The sequence below is a fragment of the Protopterus annectens genome, chromosome 17.part0, assembly GCF_019279795.1.
Source record: "Protopterus annectens isolate FY-2018-M chromosome 17.part0, PAN1.0, whole genome shotgun sequence".
NCBI classification, from domain to species: domain Eukaryota; kingdom Metazoa; phylum Chordata; order Ceratodontiformes; family Protopteridae; genus Protopterus; species Protopterus annectens.
Window position 1 is genome coordinate 247,903,082 of NC_056751.1, and position 20,583 is coordinate 247,923,664.

Genomic DNA, 20,583 nt, shown 5'->3' on the forward strand with positions numbered 1-20,583 from the left:
TCCTGTATTATTTTAGTTTTGCTTCACACTTCAGGCACAAAATTAGCAATAATTCCAGCATCCATTACATTATCTTCCTTCATGTGTTGGACATATCCTGCCCTTCCTTCTCAGCACAGGAAAGAACTCGGCCTGTCAAAAAGAGTAGAGAAGTTTCCCCAGTGCCGTGTTGATATTTTCCCTAGTCATTATGAATAACACTCCTCAAAAGAGGACACAGGCCTAGTGGGAATAATATGGTCAGCAAAGCAAAAATAAATAAATGAAAATGTAAGTACCTAATACATTTTTCTTCTTTTTTTAATACCTGTGCATCGTTAATGGCAGAAACACAAGGAAATGCAGTTCATTTGTTGAAAGAAAAGCAGCACAAACAGAAGTATTAGTGTGCCTGACTTTGAATAGTTTTACCTGTTTTGAATGTGAAAAAGTGGGACTGAGAACAAATCATACAATAAATGCACAAGAGCCGTGTCTCAACAACTGTAGTGCGTCATGTTGTAGATCCAAAATCATACTAAGTTAAAGATTTAGATTCCCAAGTGTATTTGAGAAATAACAGGAATGTATACACAATACAGAATGAGGACATTTCTTCATCTTCATAGTCTTTTATTAACAATGCAATTCAAAAAACTGTGCTGCAAGAAGAGATAGCATTATTACCTTCTCAGAGGAGTTGCATATGATTGTAAATCTACAATTCCATATCAGAAAGATGTGTTATGAGATACTTCAGAAAATAGCAAAGTTGAATTAGCTAATTTACTGCATAAGCTTTGGTCTTCTAGATAATACTCCAGATATGGTACATAAAATGTATCAGATGCATTGTCTAAATATAATGGAGAAAGACAGCAAAGTGATTTGCAAGTAAAAAAAAAATCGTTAAAAATGATGCCTAATGCTGTTTTTTAAATAAATGTTTTGGTTTAGAAAAAAAGCACTATAAATATGATGTAGTTATAGCAAATATGTCAGTCCGCAATTCTGTGCATATAATTCTCTGTTCTAAAGAAAGGGGGGTGCTACAAAGATGAATATGATTGCCAGCATATAGTCTTAACAGGATGCTAGCTACAACAAGGAGGTATATCACATGATCACCTGTCTTGCAGGCAGTTCATCTAAGTGCAGCTTCTGAACAAAATGTGTATGTCTCTGCTTCATTATTTAGCCTTATTGGTCAAAATGTTTTCTACAACAAAAACACATGTTACAGTTGTATTTTCCTGCCCTTTCATTCCCACTTCTGAACCCATCCATGTAGCCTGATAATAAGTATAAAGGCATCACTATCTCCAGAAAAATGTAACTGAATACCAATATTCTATGATTGTATGGCTTTTCTGCAGGGGAATGAAGCCAATTCAGTTCTAGCATTGCTTATCACTTTATCACTTCTGAGGATTATAAATAAAGCATGGGTTTATTGATGCTAGCTAAAAAAACATATTCTATATTTTTCTGATATTCTGGATTTACTGTCATGCACTCCTTGGCCTGGTCAAATCTATGAAGCTGAAATAAATATGTCCTTCTTGCAGCAAAGAACACCCCCACACTTTGGTTTCATGTAACAGGAATGTGATACATAATCTGCATTACTTACAGTTTTGGTAAGAAACTGTTGATGATACTGCCTCAATCTACTGGTACATCTTCACTTTGACAACTAAATTAATCAGAAATGTGGTATGTAGTTGTCCCAGGCAAGCAGTCGAAGAAGTATGATGACCATCTGACATATTCATAAACAAATACAAAAAGAGGAAATGAAAATTAAAATCGAAGATAGTCTTGCACTTTTATTCATGCCAAATCGTGTAGATGCATCTGTAAAGATGTAAAAAAATGATAATGTTGTTTTTTATGAGCAAGTTTTAGTCTAATTGTATAATCGTCCTGGGGTATTGTACATTTTGTTATAAATGGTGATTTCATAATGATTAGGAAATATTACTTTAGTGTGTTGTGTTCAGCTACTAAGAAAGACATGGCTAATGAGGTGGGCTCCAGGTAACATGTCAAAAATAATGGGCATGTAAAACATTTTGAATTTCTGTAACTTACAATTGCAGTCATTATTTAGAGTAAATAAGAAAATGTAAGCACACTTTAAGGTTAAACATTTGGCCCTCATATGTTGATCACTTGTATATCACTGGGTTTATTAGTTTCAAGCATTCTTCTCAGCTGCACAGAATTTTGCAGACTGCTCCTAATTTGCCCCATCCCTCATTAAATGTTTATTTTCGGGTAAATCCTAGCAGCCTAGAACAGCAGTCAGCCAGTAATGCTATACAGAAGTGATTCATATTTCTTTGTGTTCAGAAAATGCACGTTGATACAAAACCTGCCGCTTTATTAACTTTTTAAAATGAACCACAGCAATGTTTAAAAACTGTCTCTGATTTTGGCTGTTGTATTCCTATCATTTTTAATTTACCCACAATTCTTGAGCATTTAAGCTGAGATGTATGCTTTTAAAAGCTAATTTCATACTAACAGAAATTCTTTTTGATAAAAAATGTACAGTTCAACAGATGTAGTTCATGCGTTTGTATTAGGGGTACCCATATTTAGCATGGGTGTACATGAGCATTTAACAAATTAAAAGCAGGCTAAGACCTTTGGCAAATAACAGTAATTTTGAAAGAGATATTTAGAACAGTCACCTCAGTATCCTGTGTCATGAATTATAATGATGTTTTATAGTTACGACCTAAAACATGCTTTGCAGTGGGTATCTGAAATTACCTTTTGGGACTCAAGTGTACAATCCCAGTGTAGTAAAGCATGCAGTATGAACCCTTGCATGACATGTTAAAAACGTGGGCCACAAATCCCAGGAAATTGCGACGTTATGCTCATTTGTTTAAATGTGCATTTCCATTATGTATGTATTGTATTATTATTATTATTATTATTAATTAATTAATTTATTTATTTATTTATTTATTTAATTAATGTAAAAATACTTAAATGCTTCCTTATAGAACTAATGAATCTTAAATTAATAATGTATCCAGATATGTTTCTATTCCAATGTAATACAAGCTACTCTGACATACAAACCAAGTCACAGGACAAGTTCACTGAATTCTACACCTGTTCTACTTCTAACAATCTACTCCTTGGCCCCAGAAAACCTAATGTCATGGTCTTCTCCTCAGCTGAGTAGTCCTACTTTTGTAACTGATCTTAATGGCAATAAAATACATAAAGTCTCCTAGAAGAGGTACTGGGCCTTATACTTGACCCTACTCACTTCTTTCCCACATCCAGTGGTATACCTAGCATATTTGATACCTGGAGCTGAAAAATTTGTTAACACCTTTCAATGGAGTCTTTTTTTCTAACACTGCCCTTCATCTATGACAGTTGTTTTCAGTAATAATCATGAAACGAAACTAATTAAGGGCCAGAAAACAAAATAGTGACATTTTCCTTTCATTAAACTTTGTGTGTGTGTGTGTGTGTGTGTGTGTGTGTGTGTGTGTGTGTGTGTGTGTGTGTGTGTGTCTATATATATATATATATATATATATATATATATATATATATATATATATGCCAGTAAAATAAATGAAAATATTACAGTAAATACAAGGAAAAAATTACATTATTGTATTCTTGAAAAGGAAAATTTTACTCCTACAAATTGGTTTGTAGCAGTATAAAACATTACAATTTCGGTTCTGAACCTTAACTTCAGCAAATCTATCAATGGCTTTTGTCAGCATTTGCCTTCTTTATATATTCATGCTCAGTAGACAGTGTAGTCAAATTTGTCAATCTGTCTTCACTCATAGCTGATGGAAGAACACTTTTAATTAATTTTAATTTCAAAACAGAGTTTGTGTCATGGGCTGAATACTTATCCCTGGCCCTTGACCATATTGCTCAACTGTCCAGATTTTTGCAGACAGTCCAAATTTTCACTGCATAAAATTTGTGGTTTTCTGGCAAATTAGTGAAGATGGAACTCATTAAATAATGGCATATATTTGTTTTTCAGACTTCATTTCCTTCAGGAAATCCATACTGATATTAATCTTGTTATTCTAGCAACTAAGTTTAAACTTTATAACAGCAACATTTAAAACCTGTCCCTATTTTTGGGCCTTTGGCCCCATTATTTTAGGTTTTGTCCAGATTTCTTGCACCAAGAGATTAAGAGGTATGCCCCCCAATGCTGAGAGACAGAGACATGTGTTACTTTTTTCAATGACCAAGAAAATACTAGTAATATAAATCTGGAAAGTGTGGGAAGATTGTCCCCACACTTGGGGTACAAAGGAGGTTGAAGCCTGTGACCCTTGCAAAAAACATTTAAATTTAAGTGAGTCTGATCATCAGGGGTTTAATCTTTGGTAAGTCATAGTGGAAGGATTTACTGTATACTTGTATTAAAAAATCAAGAAGAATGTACATTAAAATTATGCTTGTCTTTGCTACATTTCTGCCTATCAAGCAATGAAGCTGCATTATTTGTTTTCTTTCTCTAAATGTCCTGGTGATTCCTTCAGTAGTTTGTCCGTGTGCACACAAGCATTTTACAGACATCAAAATTAAACATTTCCCCCAACAACTTCTACAGCAGTTTGTTCATGTATGCAGGAGTGCCAGAATGAAACATTTCCCCCAGTGACCCCATCGGCAGTCATCTCATGATATGCACAAGCACCAAAATGAAGCATTTCAACTCATCATCTCCAAGTATGTGCAAGCACCACAATGAAACATTTCCCCAATGACCCTGTCACGAGTCATCTCCAAGTATCCACAAGCACCAGAAGGAAACATTTCCACCAATGAGCCCTTCAGCAGTCCATCCAGGTATGCACAAGCACCAAAATTAATCATTCTCCCTACAACAGTTTCAGCAATCCATCCATGTATCCAGAAGCATCAAAATGAATCTTTTCCCCCAATGATCCCATCAGCAGTCTGTCCATGTATATACACAAGCACCAAAATGAATCATTTCTGTCAATGATCCCATCAATAGTATGTCTGTATATGCACAAGCACCAAATGACATTAAAGAGACACATTTCCCTCACTGACTCCATCAGTGGTTTGCCCTACTTACTTCAGAGAGTAGTTGTTTATTTCTGCTGCTCAGTCTCTCTCTGTATTGCACCATGGCACTGCCCCCTCTACTTGCACAGCCAATCATTGGTTGGTACCCAAGCAAGATGTAGGTGGGGTGGAAAGTGCCATGCAGGACATCATGGACATCTGTTTAGGATAGGAGTTGCCATTTCCCTTAAAGTAGGAAAATATTTGATTAAATAAATCTTTTTTTTATTATTTTATACCCCTTTACTGTAGAACCCACCGGGATTAGTACACCTCTGCCCACACCTACAGATATCAGAACTAATAAAGTCCTTACTCAGTTAAAACTATTTTACAAGATCAGTCACTTACTCTCACACACTGCTTGCAGGGCCATTGCTAAAGATATTTTAATTCATTAAAGCCTAGTGACTCATCCAGGCATTTCTGCAGCTACAGCCTACTGACACCTCTAGGGGACAAACATTGCTTCTTTGTATTTGCATTAATAATTCTAAAACCCATGCTATATACAATGTATTAAAAGATTTCATCTTAAAGTTAACATGATGGCAAAATCCATTATATTGATATTTGAGCTCTGTCTAGTAAAGCTAAAGAGATATGTAATACTATATGTATACTATTTATTTGTATTGTGGTAATTTGCATATTTCTGTAAGTATCTCAACAATCTAGTATTTCGTCAGCTGCTCGACCTCATATGAAAGCACACATCCATATGAAGAAGATACTTATTGTATTGCTTGAATGGTTCCTGAGATATTGTAAGCTGTTCATACAGCAATACAAAAATTAATATTTACTGTTGTTTATTGTGGCTTATATATCTAGCTTAAGACCTAGAATCAGATGAATGCAACCACTTTAAAGATTACTTTGTGCTGAATAGTTTGCCATTTACAGTTTACTAGTATCAATTATGGATCTAGAGATATGAACATGTCCTTGATATGTGAGGCGATAACTTCATTGTTTTAAAAGGCTCAGGCCAAATCAATTGAAAATTAGATTACAAATTCAAAATAATTCCATTGGAGGAAATGAGTTAATACCCAGATTGGAATATGACCTTCCTTTTCTTGTTATGTATTCAGCCCACAATGCCCACAGACTGCTGAGAAAAAAAATCTGTAGATTCTTCCTTTTAGCAGACCCTAGATGCACCATTGCGATTTGCTAAACAATTTCAATTGGCTTTCAATGCCTTATGGGACATTTTCTTATAAGTACTCTAAATTTGCAAGGCTGTAAATCTCAGTCACTGTTCCCATGTAAGAGTGTGACTACCTTTACAAGACAACTATTATGAACTCAGGAGTACACAAGGCAACAATTTCTCTGTGGTACAGCCTCCCTTTAAAACTAATAATAGCTTGCTAGGTGTGGACCAGGTGCGTAATTCAGTGAAGTCATCCTGTAATATTCCAGGCCTTGTGTGAGGTGTTTTCCATCAGTGGATGAATGGATAACAATGCCCTTTTTGCAGTCATCAGCAAATTAATCAACCACACTTCTGTGATACTGGCTTGGATGTCTGCAAAATAAATGCCAAATGGCAGAGGGCCTAGAACTGATCCCTGTGGCACTCCACTAGTTACAATTTTACATTCAGAAAGAGAACCAGCAACTTTCACAACTTGGGATCTGTAGGACAGACAATTTGCAATCCAGTGTACAATGTAGGAGTTTATATTAGGGTTGTCTAATTCTTCAATAATAATAGCATGCAGGATGGTGTCAAAAGCCTTGGCAGTGTGCACAGAATGACCGCTGTAGGTGAGAGTGCCTAAAAGAGACTTGGACCTGAAACCACTTGCCTATGGACATTAAAATCCTACAAAGTTTCAAAGAAAGATGTACTTAACAAACATCTTTTTACAGAAAATATCTTCAACTGCTACCACGATAATGGTTAGGTAATCCACCACCACATATCACAGATAATAGAATACTTTTAACAAAATGTTCTCAGCCTCATAATGTAGAATTTTTTATTTATATATTTCATAGGTCTATAGGTATGTACTTTATGCATATATTAGCTTGTGCATTTTTTTAAACTTCTGTCAGTGGACTTTGACTGGATTTTTTTAATTGTGTCTGCATTGAATGTATCACAGAATTTTATAATTTACTCATTCTGTACATGATATTGTTGATTATTAAGATCCCAATATATGTTTTGCTGTTTGAACTTGGGTCATGGCTGAAAGTGGTCAATAGTCCAGCCCACTTATGTGGCGAAGAAGTAGTAATAAATAAAATAAATAAGCCTAGGCATTTTCTGTAAAACAAACAGTAAATTGCATAAGGATTAATATACATTGTTGGTATCATTTATTTAGTACAGCAGTAAATAATATAGCATATTACAACAAGCCTTCAAAGTTTTGAAGGAGGAAGACGTTCCTTTCCAGGACTGGAGCAGACTCTACTGAATAGATGATAATGTAGGTACCTCCCAAAGGAGAACTCTGACTTGCATGCCCAAATCAGGGAAGGAAGCATTACAAAGAACAAAGCTATATTACTAAAATAAACCCTACCAGATGTCTCAAACTGATCAATAAGAATAGCCACCAGCCCCTCCCTGGTCACCCGAGAAACCTAGCAGGGATAGAAGGCTGGGAATCTGGCATGCATCATAGCACCAGTAATGCACAGCAGTACGACACACAGCTAGCTTATATTTCTGTGCACAATGACAGAATTCTGGAGGAGTCATATATAGTATTTAGAATATGATTAGATGCATACTAAGAGCTCATGATTTCATATATATGGGACAATGGCATGGTGGATCCATTTATTTGCTTTAAGCTTGGTATATTGCCCAGGTTGTGGCCGAAAAGGATCCCTTTATATCTGTCCACTCACTAGATTAACAGAGGAATGAAGGAACACATAAATAAGTCAATGCAATTATTAGGGTGATAATGGAGTACTATTAGCTCTGGTGGGTTTTGACTTCCTACTTGTGGAGCTGTACTGGTATATGATTTATATAATGGGACTGAATCCCTGATATTATTTAGTATCACATCTTTCAACTTTTATTATGATGCATTGCTTTCAGATAAATACCAACATAATAGTTATGAATAATGACCGTAATTTTGGTAAATGTTAAGATTTATTGTACATGCTTTTAAAAGTATAATTGGGACTGCATACTTGTTATGTGTTCCTCACAGACATGCAGCACATTATGGTATTTTTCCTACCTAAATAATACTAATTGTACTTTTCTTCTGTTATTTCTTTCAGGAAAAAATGCTATTACACTGACTGGAAGAACAAAGCAATGAGCAGGTTGGTTCATGACATGCACTTACTCATTTTCCAGGCTCTCGGCCCTCATACTACTACGTGTGAACACTCGTTAAAACAGTTGTAAAATCCTGCTGTTGTTGTGATGCTTATTAGCTTCCATCTGGCAGATACAATCTGATATTTTCTTTGAGAGATAACTTAAGACAACTATAATCATTATAGCGCTACTGTTGTCTATTCTAAGTAAAACACCTATGTGGTGTAGAATTCTGAAAGAAAAGTGATAACTTAAAACTAACATAAATAAGGTGTTTAAAGCTACATCTTTATATTAGTTTTTTTTACAGTGCAGTAAAAATAAGGTTTTATAATTCTTTCTGCCTATATGTGAACACTGCATATTGGTGCACTTAACAGCTGTTGTTAATTAGACTAAGAGAATGGGTAACCTGTACATCACCACCCAAACTGGAGAAAAAATGTTCTCCAACAGGATGTTAATGTACTTGTAATGCTGTTGAAAAACAAGTCCGCTGCTACATGGCAACATATTAAGCTACCATGGAGTTCATATAGAAAAAGAATAAAGGCCACCATTTTTTATACTTGTTAAATAATGCTTTGCTGTTTGGTGAATGTAAAATTTAAAAACGATAAATAAAAGAGAAAAGAGTTTACATTTCTGTGTGTGTATTGTGTAGGTGGGCTTGCTTACACGATTGTGAGACACAGAGAAATCAAGAAAAAAGGTAGCGCAAGTGAATGAGTGCAATGAAGCACAAAGTGCAACAGTCAGTCCATCAGCAAGGATTCACTGAACAAGAAGTATGAAGCTCTTAATGGCTGTCATTATTGGCTTATGTTAAAGTATGAAGCTCTTAATGACTGGCATTATTGGCTTATGTTAAAAACCATTCATTCGCAAGGGATACAGGACAATATAAAGTGAAATCAGGGACAGTATAGTGGCTCTTTGGGGAGGTGGGGGATTTGCAATGCCTTGCATTTCATGATTTTTTTTATTCATTTATTTACAAAGACATATCTTATGTCGGTTCACTCAACAAAACAGCTTAGCGCCATAATCGACTCTCCAGTCGACATAAGCATCCTCCAAAAGGGCCTCATAGAAACAGACAACTGGTGCCAGAGCCATGGCCTCAAGCTAAATGCCAAAAAGTGTATAGTCATCCCCTTTGGCAAAAACAAAGTGCCCACAAATTACACATAGGTGGTAATCCATTAAGTACAGAAGAAGTAATTAGGGACCTGGGGACCCAAGTTGATAGCAATCTCTCATTTGACAACCACGTGGCCAAAGTGGTTAGAAAAACATTTTATATAGCCCACCTAATCATGAAGGGATTCACATCTAGATCAGGGGAGGTCATCGTGCCTCTTTACTCATCCCTCATCAGGCCCATAATTGAGTACAATGCCCCTTTTGGGATGTACCTTACCAGACACCTGCAGCAATTGGAAAGACCCCAAAAGTACCTCACCAAGAGGATCAAAGGGCTCAAACAGATGCCATATGCTGCCACTGTTAAAGAAACTCCAGCTCTACTCAGTGGCATACCGCCTGTTCAGAGGCGATCTGTGCCTGACGTATAAAGCCATGTCCAACCCGGAATTAATGGACATGCTGCACCTCAGAAAATCCAAATCCCATTGAGCTACGCGCTCGAGAGACTTGAACCTCAGCACTGAAATAAATAGGACATGCTGGAGGGACAGATTCATAACCCAGAGGCTCCCTTCACTCTGGAATAAAATCCCAGTCCAGGTTAGGCAGAGTCCCTCATTGACTCTCTTCAAGAGGAATCTTGATGAGTGGATGGGAGATCATAGGTTTACCCCGGGTATCACTTCTGTGTCACTGTTAGATAGAGGCACAGTATACTAACCTCGAAAAAGGGCATAGCAAAATAAATTTAAAATGGGTGGCGAAAGCCAAACACATTCTGGCTAGGCTTATAAATGCCCTAGGGCAGATAGCCTAGTATGAACCTATGAACCTATGAACTGCTGAGTGTGTGTGTGTGTGTGTGTGTGTGTGCGTGTGTGTGTGTGTGTGTGTGTGCGCATGCATGTGTGTGTGTGTATATATGTGTGTAAGTGAGTGTGTCTGTAAACTTTCTTTAAAAACAATTACATATGATACAGTAAGTTTGAAACATTAGGAGTCTGAACAATTTTATATCAAACTTATAAAAAGAAGTATGCAGTAATAAAGTAACAAAACAAATACAAATTGGTTTAACAGATAGCCCAGTCTCTAACTGCAGGAATGCCCATCAAGGTTTGTATTTTTCGGTAAATAATAGCCTTCCAGGGGTGTAGAGACCCTTCCCTTGCAATTTCAGGACTCACAGGACCCCTGGGTAGGCATTATGCCCTCCAATTACACAGATCCTGTTAGACATTATTGTTTACACGACTGTTACTGGTTAAATGGCTAGATGTGTGATTTGTTAAAGGCAAATTAGTTAAACCTTCCTTGATAGGGCCACATTGAAGAATTTTTTTATGTTGTTAATTAGTATAATGTGTAGCCTTTAAAAGCCACAACAAACAGCTTTCTTATTCCTCATAAGCTGAAACTGCACAAGGCACAATTAATTATTTTGTTCAGAGGGGTGTTGAAGTACAGTCCTGTGGAGGTGATGTACAGGTTCAGTAACTATCTCTCTCACACACACACACACGCACACACTTTGCTAAGGCACTGGGTATCATTTGTCAAAACTCACTGAATAAGTCTGATTTTCATTAAACTGCTTTCTCAACACTTTACATATTCACTGTCGATGTACAGTATGCAATACAGCTATGTGTTTTGACAAAGCATTTTCTGTGAAAAGAGAAATAAATGACTGATAAATGTCAGAAATGACTAGGAGTAGCAAATACAGAGTACAAAGCTTTGAAAATTCAAGAATTACAAGTCTGTTTTGTGAAATGTAATGATGACTCGTATAACTGTAATGATTTTATCACTTTACACAAAACTGTTAACACACCATTGTCTCCACTTAGCAGGTGTGCCATTTCCTATTTTCCTTCATCCATCAATCTGCCTTATGCTATTAATTTCTAAAGATTTTTTGCAAGAGATTAATGTCATTTATCTTCTAATTTTAACACATTGCTGTTTTCATGCAAATCGTTGTCACAACAATTTATTCTTTGTTTCTAAATTAATATCAGGTAATTAATTTCTTCAGTTTTAAAATATAGCAGTATGTAAATGAACTTAATGACACCCTGGAAAGTGCATATATATTTTTTAAATCAGAATTGCATATTGTTTATATATAGTCATTTGTAAATTAGCATATTTCCCTCTGAACTGTTATATGTTTTCTAAAGGGATTCATTGAATTAAGGTACTGAATATTAAAACCATATAACTGTTAATATGCTAAACCAATGAAGTGTACATACCTAAGTGAACTTTGTAGAAAGTACTCAGCACTTAAAAAAAGTTATACTGCAGACTTAAAACTGCTGCAACACATTCACTCATAAAGCTTCACACAGTCATTGCTTAATTCCTTATTCTCAGCAGAGTATAGCTTATTTTGTAGGTATATAAGTGCAATGGTTTTCAAATGACCTTCCTGATCCTCAGTTGTCCATTCTGTATTTCACTCATTTTCAACAGGTTTATATACTGGACCGGACAATCCCTCACCTGCATAATGATACTAGTTTATTCATGTTTAACATAATGGCTCAAAGTTTTCTTAAGGCAGTATGATTGATAGTGCTGACTTTTAATTTATCAGGTGCAAATTCAGTTGTATTGATTGTACTACTCTGCTACCTACAGGTATTATTCTAATATGGAGTGATCTGAATGGAAATTGCACAACTAAATATAGGTATTCTATCATGGATCTCTGATATCTGATTTTGTCAAAGATGTACTTTTACAAAGTAATTTTATGCATGTAACATAACAAACATAACAAAAAGTAACAGCTCGATTTTTAAGCTGCAGCTTTCTGAGAGTTGATTTTATTTGTTTATAGAACTGTGTGGAGGCAGGGGGCTTTGCTTCACAGGAGAGAGCAAAATTAGTTTTCTATAAATACTGTTTCTCTCACACAAACAGTAGTTTGCAAACTATATTTTTAAACTGCATTTTGCAGACTGCTTCTGTACATCATCTCAATGCATTTCATGGCTTAACTAATTATGGGATGTAGAATTTTGTAACACAGTAGAATAACAGTTAATATTCCTGACTTGGTTCTACAGTTTGATTCTCAGCTAGGGTGTCTTCTGTGCAGAGTCTGTATGTTATAGATTTGGTGAAGAAGCCCAAGACCTGTTGGCAATTGACTAGCGTAAGGCCCTCGGATCCCATGTTAAAACTTGTAATTTCATCTTGAATGTATGAATTGATGGACTGATTTTAACAAAGATAACTCTCTGAGATGTGAACTTATCACATTTCATAGTATGGTTGATATTTGCTTTTATTGAGACTGAGTGTCCCCTTGTGTTCAGGTCACCAGGGTAGGATTATAATATATATAAGCAAGACTTGTCAAATAGTAAAAGATTATTTAATGCTCTCTGTGTCAGTAACAGGTCTCCTCTAACAAGCTGACAAGATACAGCTAAGAGGAAGTTGCTACAGTTTTTTACTACAAGAAAAACCTTGAAACCCTTTGATTATAGCTGTCAGGAATATTTGTATGTTCCAAATTGTACTGGATGATGTATCAGTAGGTTAACAAACAGGGACAGTATTGTATAATTGGTCTGATAAGAGCTGTAAAAATGAGGATAATTACTTCTGTGGCATGCTGTCATCACCACAGTGGACCGGCTGGGCAACTCCATATGCTTTGCTGGTGGTAGTGGCTATATGTGTACTGTATTGATGACCATCATTTACAAGGACTGTCAAGTCTTTTACTATGTTATCAACTTTTAGCAGTTGCCCATCAACAGTGCATATTTTTTTTTTTTTCCAAAATCCAGAATGTTATGTATTTTAATAATAACGAAGGTTATTTCTGTGCACCATTCATGTGTAACGTTTGGTGATCTTGAGGAAGATGATTTCCACAAGGTTAAAGACAATGCTCACAGATTTTGAATTATCTGTATATTTAGTCAGCCAGACAGTAGAATCAGTTTTGACATCTGAGAAGGTGATGTCAGAACAGAATAATCCCAGGACTTTTTTTGAAGGACATGAGGGGTGTCCACTGGTAACAGGAAATAGTGAGGATAGGAGTCCAGGTGCTCTTACCTGATGTATATGACAGGGTATCAAGTTATAGACCCAATTTATTGCAACTTAATTTATCTTCAGATCCCTGAGTTTATTTTTGACTGTATTGTGGGGTATAGTGTTAAATGCTTTAACCAAATCAGAGTACATTTCATGAACAGATAAGCCATCATGTAGGGTGGCAGACCCGCTCTCAGCAAGCTGTAAAGCATTACAGGATCTACCTTTGACAAAACAACTGGCTTAGGATATGGAGAAGGAGAGTTCCCAAATGTATGAACAAATTCCATGTCAAAGCTATCCTGTACCTTCTACAATATACGTCAGAGGCTGAATAGCCTGTAATCACTGGAGTCTGAAGAAGGGCTTTCCCTCTGGCCTGGGGCAACTGTAGCCTGTTTCCAGATATCACAGGTATTGCCAGTTTTTAATGCTCTTTTAAAAATGCATGTAAGGTGCTATATTAGGCTATTTTTCATTGCACAAATTAGGCTTCCTGGTATCTCATCTTTCCCCATGGAGTTAGTGTTTAAGAACTTACTGATGGTATGATGGTAGATGTTGTCATTGCAGATATAATTATGAGTAGAAATGTGATCCAGAGGGTAGGAGTGAATGGAGCTCTGCTTTGTCTCCAGAAATTTGCTCCAAATCTGTATGCTAATGTGTTGGCTCTACCTGTTAGCTCTGTTATGGTGATACAATTTTGTTCTACGGACAAACTTTTTGTTTCTTTCCCTTTGCTATTTTGGATATTGGTGTAGAAAGTATTACAATTTGTGCAAATATTTAGAGTGTTGTACAGAGTAATGAATGAAGGGAGATCAAATATACAGTCCAGATGAGTGATGCAAGCTTATTGTACATGATGTCCTAGCTGCCATTTGAAAATCCCTTAATGGTGTATAATTTTGTATGAGATTAGATTTGGTGACTGTGAGAAACATCATGGAGTTGTCATAAGAGCAAAAGGTAATGGGGCAACATTTACCTTAGAACAACCATCAAGGATGCTTATCAGTACACAATCTGATATGTTTTTTCTTAGTTAGCATTTTTACAGCTTGTTAACAATCATTATAAAGGTTATGAAGTCATCTGTGGCTTTTATCCTTATTTATTTTTGAGGTATTGATCCCCAGTCAATGAAAGGATCAGTTTGATTCAATAAAAAAGTATTTTCTGTTATGGGGAAGATTATAGATTTATTGAGGAAGTGATCATGTCCTTGGGGCAATGTGTGTGGTATGAGAATATGTTATAAAACTGTAGTCTGTGGTATTTATTGTGATATTGATGTGGAGTACTTTATTTCTGTAACCTGACATTTGAAGGCCTGACTTATAAAAATGGATGTACCACCTCCTGAATCATTGAGCTGGACTGAGCAGAAAGAATTTTAGCAAGTTATTTGTGGCACACAGGATGGGTCTTTAAACTGTGTCTCTGTGGCACAGTGTAGCATCCACTTATTTGATCCTAGTTAATTAAAAGCAGAAGGAAGGAAGAAAAGGGTTTATTCAGTAACTTCTTTTCACGAGAGGTGTAGCCCATTCCTTGCAAAGAAAGTCTGGGACCACAGATTTTTTTCCAGGAGAAAGGCTATTAATCTCCTGCAGCTTCACCATGTTGTAGGTCAGTTGTAGAAACCAGTAATCATTTCTGTGTTTAGGCATAATTTTTCAGAAGGAAGGATCTTGCTTATTGCACAGCATTTTCCTGCCTGGGTAAGGCATGCACAAAATTACACATATCCCTCTGCATCACAGATAGAGAGGAACATCTGGTGTTATTTTTCTGAAATGCACAGTTGCAAAGTCAAAATCATTTCAAGAACCAGGTGTTCACACAAGCTTTTGCTGGGCGTTCTTGTTTCTTCGCATATACCAATGACGCACTGTAAGTGAACTGGCACACCTTTAAATACTGTGTGTGTGTGTGTGTGTGTGTGTGTGTGTGTGTGTGTGTGTGTGTGTGTGTGTGTGTGTGTGTGCATGTGAACTTACACCCATGTGTGTATCTTGTGATCTTTCTTCAAGATTAATTTCAATAACTTGAATATAATATCTGCTGAAACAAGTGCCCTTTGTATGATTAACTAGCAACTGGAAAATTAATCAGTGAATGCAATGTCTTATATCAAAATCTTTAAATCATTGTTTTTTTAGTATTTACTTTGTAAATATAAACTATGCAAATTGGTAATAATAATATTTTTTGCTTTTGATGATTAACTAGTGAAAGTTATGATTCATATGTGGCAGGGTGGATAATAAACTGGCTGAAAGACAGAACCCACACAGTGCAAGTTGCATGTGCCTAAACAGAAAGTATGAAAACTTCCAGCTGTGTGCCTCATGGCTTGATTATGGGACCTACCTTTTTTTTTTTTTTTTTTTTTTTTTGGCATTTACTTCTCAGATGTCCAGGCAGAGAGTCAAGGCTCTGGCTAACAAAGTCCCAGATGACTGCAAACTGGGGGCTGTTGTTTAGTCACTATCTCTCCCTAATAAATTCTTGGTGTATTAAAATGGGTCAAACTAAATGCTAAAAAATGCAGTATCATCTGAATCCCTTTTGGGCAACAACCCTTCCCATCATCATACTGTATGGACAGCACATCACCATAAAACAAAACCTTAGGGATCTAGGTATTCAGCATGATAGTATCGTGTGTTCTGAGCATCATGTGACACTTATTGCTAGCAGGTATTTTATTTAGTCCAGGTAATTGCCAAAAGAATATCATGAAGATCTAAAGAGGTAACCATTCCCACATACTCATGATTGATCAGGCCAGTTATTTCCCACAGTTCCCTCTTTGTGGTGTATCTCAATAATCATATCAAACAATTAGACCCAAACGTTCTTAACCAAAAAGATGACAGGCCTAAGGTACCTAATCTACCAAGAAAGGCTTGAAGCTTTATCGCATTATTTAGTGTCTTATAGACTTTTGAGAGGAGATTTTTGTCTCACTTACTGTGCCATTAAAAACCTGATTGTCCTGGATCTCTGCATCTCCAAAGTCTCTTCCAGTACTAGAACTAGATAGCTAGATGGATAGCAGTATAAATATATTGGTATGGGCTCTCCACAGTTGATTACATTATCTGTTGCTCAGTAGACTGTGTATACATCCCCAGCAAAACACAACTGATCACTTAAACTTAAGTCAAGTTAAGAGAGCTTAAGTGGGATGAAATTATTGTGAGGTAAGGAAGTTTTTCTGTTTCCTGATGTTGTGCCCTCTTGGAAATAGCATATTTAAAAAAGCATGGGATATGATAGTTACAGGATGGCTTGCCCCCTTAAGAACTTTTATTATTCTTATTATTATTATTATTATCATCATCATCATCATCATCATCATCATCAGTGTTTTTCACCCTGGTACTTTGTCAGGAAATAATTGACTTTTATTAAAACAGAAGGCAAAATAACAGTTCAATGGTGCAAGCTCTTCTTAGGAAACGAAGGACGAATAACACGTCTCTCATATTGGTCCAAGTGTAGTCTGAAACTAAATTCAGATAGATGGCTCCTGTCTAGATTCTCAGCCAGATATGCTCAGACTGCCTCATCCTCCTATACTTTCTTCAGAAACATTGGTCAGGCACAAAATCCCCCTGCATTGAGAGGTCAATTTTTCTGTTCTCCAGGGCTATGGCCCTCCATTTTTCATGCATTATATTTACAGGGTAGTTGCTTGCTACTAGTACTGCTTAAAGTGGCCTCTCTCCCTAATACAGAAACATACCTGTCTTTCTCTAAGGAAAATATATCTTCTGCACAACTATAGTAACGATTTTGTTTCCAAAACATTATTTTAGCATATCATTTTGTATTACTCCTTGCAGTATCTTTTATGTGACATAAGCTTTGACATGTCATAGAGCATGAACCACTCCACTATCCTACAATATATTTATAAATAGATCGATAATAGATATAGATATGTGAGGCAGAAAACAGCAACATGGGATTGCAACAATTAAATTTCTTGAAGGCTAGTAAGCTGTAAGCTTGACAATCAAACCCAGGAACCTAATCTATGTCTTCAAGTTTATGTAAATAAGAAATGGAAAGAACTTCCTTTAAATGACTGCTGTAAATTAATAAAGTCTGTATGAAGACAAGTTTGTGATTCCCTGCCTCCATATGATAGAAATCAAATGGAATTTAATTTATGCATATTTTATTTCACTGAAATATAAAAGTGCTCTCTGTTCAGTGCTGCATATTCATTCCATCTCCTTTAATGAGTTTTATTAATAACCTGCTGTCAAATTATTTCCTGTTTGATAACAGCTACTTATGACTTTAGCCATTATGCTATTGGTTAGACAATTTATTAAACCTCTGATGTCAGTTTCTGTCATTGAGTCTTGACAATAGTAATTAAGATCTGCCCAGACCAGATCTTCGTAAATACCTAGAAGAAAAAAAGGCAGATAGATTAATTAGCTGTTTCACTTTGCTTAGTGTTCTCCATATCACAATGTGAGATGTAAAAAAATAGACTAGTGGCAGTCTAGTAATTATAAATAAAGATCTTTCAGCATAGCAATATCACATTTTTTGCATTTATGATTCCTTATTACTAGAAGAGAACTTGAAAAATGTCCATTATCACAAAACCTAGATCCTGTACCTACCATGTTGAAGATCCCCAATACCAGTGCGGATGACTCTTGCCTCAGGAAATAAGTTGTTGGGCTATTGTCCTATTGAATCAGTTTCTTGGGGGGGGGCAACTAGAATAGACAGACTTGATGGTCAGTAAAGGGACCAGGCCAGAAAAAAATATCCATCATTATTAAGATGGCCTGAAAGGATAGGTATGTTGACACTCATGTAGCTACACTTTTCAAAAAAGTTATGATGAGCAACTTTGGCTGCTCTTCACTTAATCAAATAATTCAGTAAACAATATTGTTTTGTTGGGCAGTCATGTACTTAAACAACTGCAAAATAAACATTTGAAAAAAACACAGTGGCTATAACCAAAGACTTATTTTAGCACTTTAATTCTTTTAATATAAAATGAACTTCATCAGAAAACAATATGAAAAAAAATAAATGACCATTTAAATGCACACATCAAATGATGTAATAGATCACATGACAACTCATCTGTGCCATTATTTTAAAATTAAACCCCCAAAACATTTTCAAATCAAAGAATGTTTAGCTAACACATTACTTACTTCTTTTTTCCTTTTTGCTAATGTGTGTTCCAGGGATTCTGTCTGAAAACCTTCCAATGGTTTTACCCATGTATAAAGCATCGCAGGAGCAACAGGTAGTCAGGTAGAGAACAAACACAGAATTGTAGTCGTATTTGTGACTACTGATCATTTCTTTATTTGTATGCTTAAGAACAACACCATTTCCAACATTACTAAATCAACAAGAACTGCAGTCAATACAAGAATAAGTACCAAACAGACCAGGACTAGAAGAAGGGATCCGTGTGTTACCCTTCTCCATAAACAGAGAATGTGGGGGCTTTTCTAGCTTTCAAGAAGCCCAGTGCTCCTTCAGCTAAGAATGTCCCTTAACACCCAATCACTGACTACTGCTCATTAACCTATTACATACTAATCGCACAGACACTTACTGCTTCTTGTTAAAGTACTAATACACTAGATAGGACCTCTCGCCTACCCTCTCTTAATCCACACCCTATTTTATAAATTTATATCATTCCCAATCCCTACCACCTCCACTTCATCTTATATCATTTTCCTTACAGTGGCCATAATACCTATGTCTAGACACACAAAGTTATTTCTCCTATTCCATATCCTACCTTTTCTATCTGTACCCTATGTCCTAACCACCTATGAACATCTCACCTTTACTGAATTTCACCATCCCTTCCAGCAAACATTACTAGCAACACAGACAGCCTCCCATAACCACATAAACATAACATCATCTTCTATCTACCTACTTCCAAAGTATCACAGACTAGCCCACATTACTTATCTCCAATTCAGAAAATCTCTAAACATCTTCTCTAAAACTTTAAAGCTCACACACAGACCTGAACAACACCCCCTATTAGATGGCGACATTCACCCCAACTCTGGCCCCAGAATAGACAGCAAAACCCAAAAGGGTGGGGGCATAGCCATCCTTTACAAATCAGGACTATAAATTACCTCATTCGATGTGCATCTTCCTACTGATAGTAATGCTGAAATCCTTACTGCTAAACTTCAAATCAATGCCTTTAAATCCATCTATTGAATATGCTCCTAACTTCCTCCTGGGAATAACATCGATAGCCTCAAAAATATCCTTAGCTGGCTCTCTACTTACCACAAGAAACCATAATGCTGGGTGACTTTAATATAGACTGGACTACTTGTAGTTCACCTAAGCCTGCTACCCATATAAACCTATATGTTTTTCCCAAATAATTACCACCCCCCACTAGAATCCATCAACCTAATAACAAAGAAAGCACCTTAGACTGGATCCTTGTTAACAATCATCCCCTTAAATATAAAGCAGGTACCCTTCCTGATGACATTAGTGACCACTCACTGAACAATGTAATCAGACAAAAGATCAGTATTCCCAACTCTAACATGTATAGAACTACTCGGACCAACAAAATTTTTAATCTAGAAAGCCACCAAACTGAACTTAAGGCATGTGACTGGTCACCATTAAACACCAACTAGAGGAAGCAGTGTTATAATTTAACACCAAATTCTTACAAATCCTAGACTACCATGCCCCTACTCACTCTATCAGAAATAGGACTAAAACTTCTCCATGGCGTACAAATGAAACTAGACATAAAATCATACTTAGAAATAAAATTTGGGCCAAATGGAGAACCACTAAAAACCCAACAGATCATCAAAAATTTAAACAGTTGAGGAATGCTGCCAAACAATCTATACTTCTTGACAAAAAAAACTTTTACTTTCAACTTTAGCAAACCC

The 20,583-nt window shown here is 36.2% G+C and overlaps 1 protein-coding gene across 1 annotated transcript in view; it reads left to right on the forward strand.

Annotated features, from left to right (window-relative positions):
* The window catches only part of ANO3 (anoctamin 3), a 3,574,693-nt gene that overhangs the window by 2,138,775 nt on the left and 1,415,335 nt on the right, over positions 1-20,583 (forward strand). Inside the window, exon 7 of the mRNA XM_044059352.1 lies at positions 8,359-8,403. Coding sequence (XP_043915287.1) covers positions 8,359-8,403 — 45 coding nt within the window. The remainder of the gene's footprint in view (positions 1-8,358; positions 8,404-20,583) is intronic.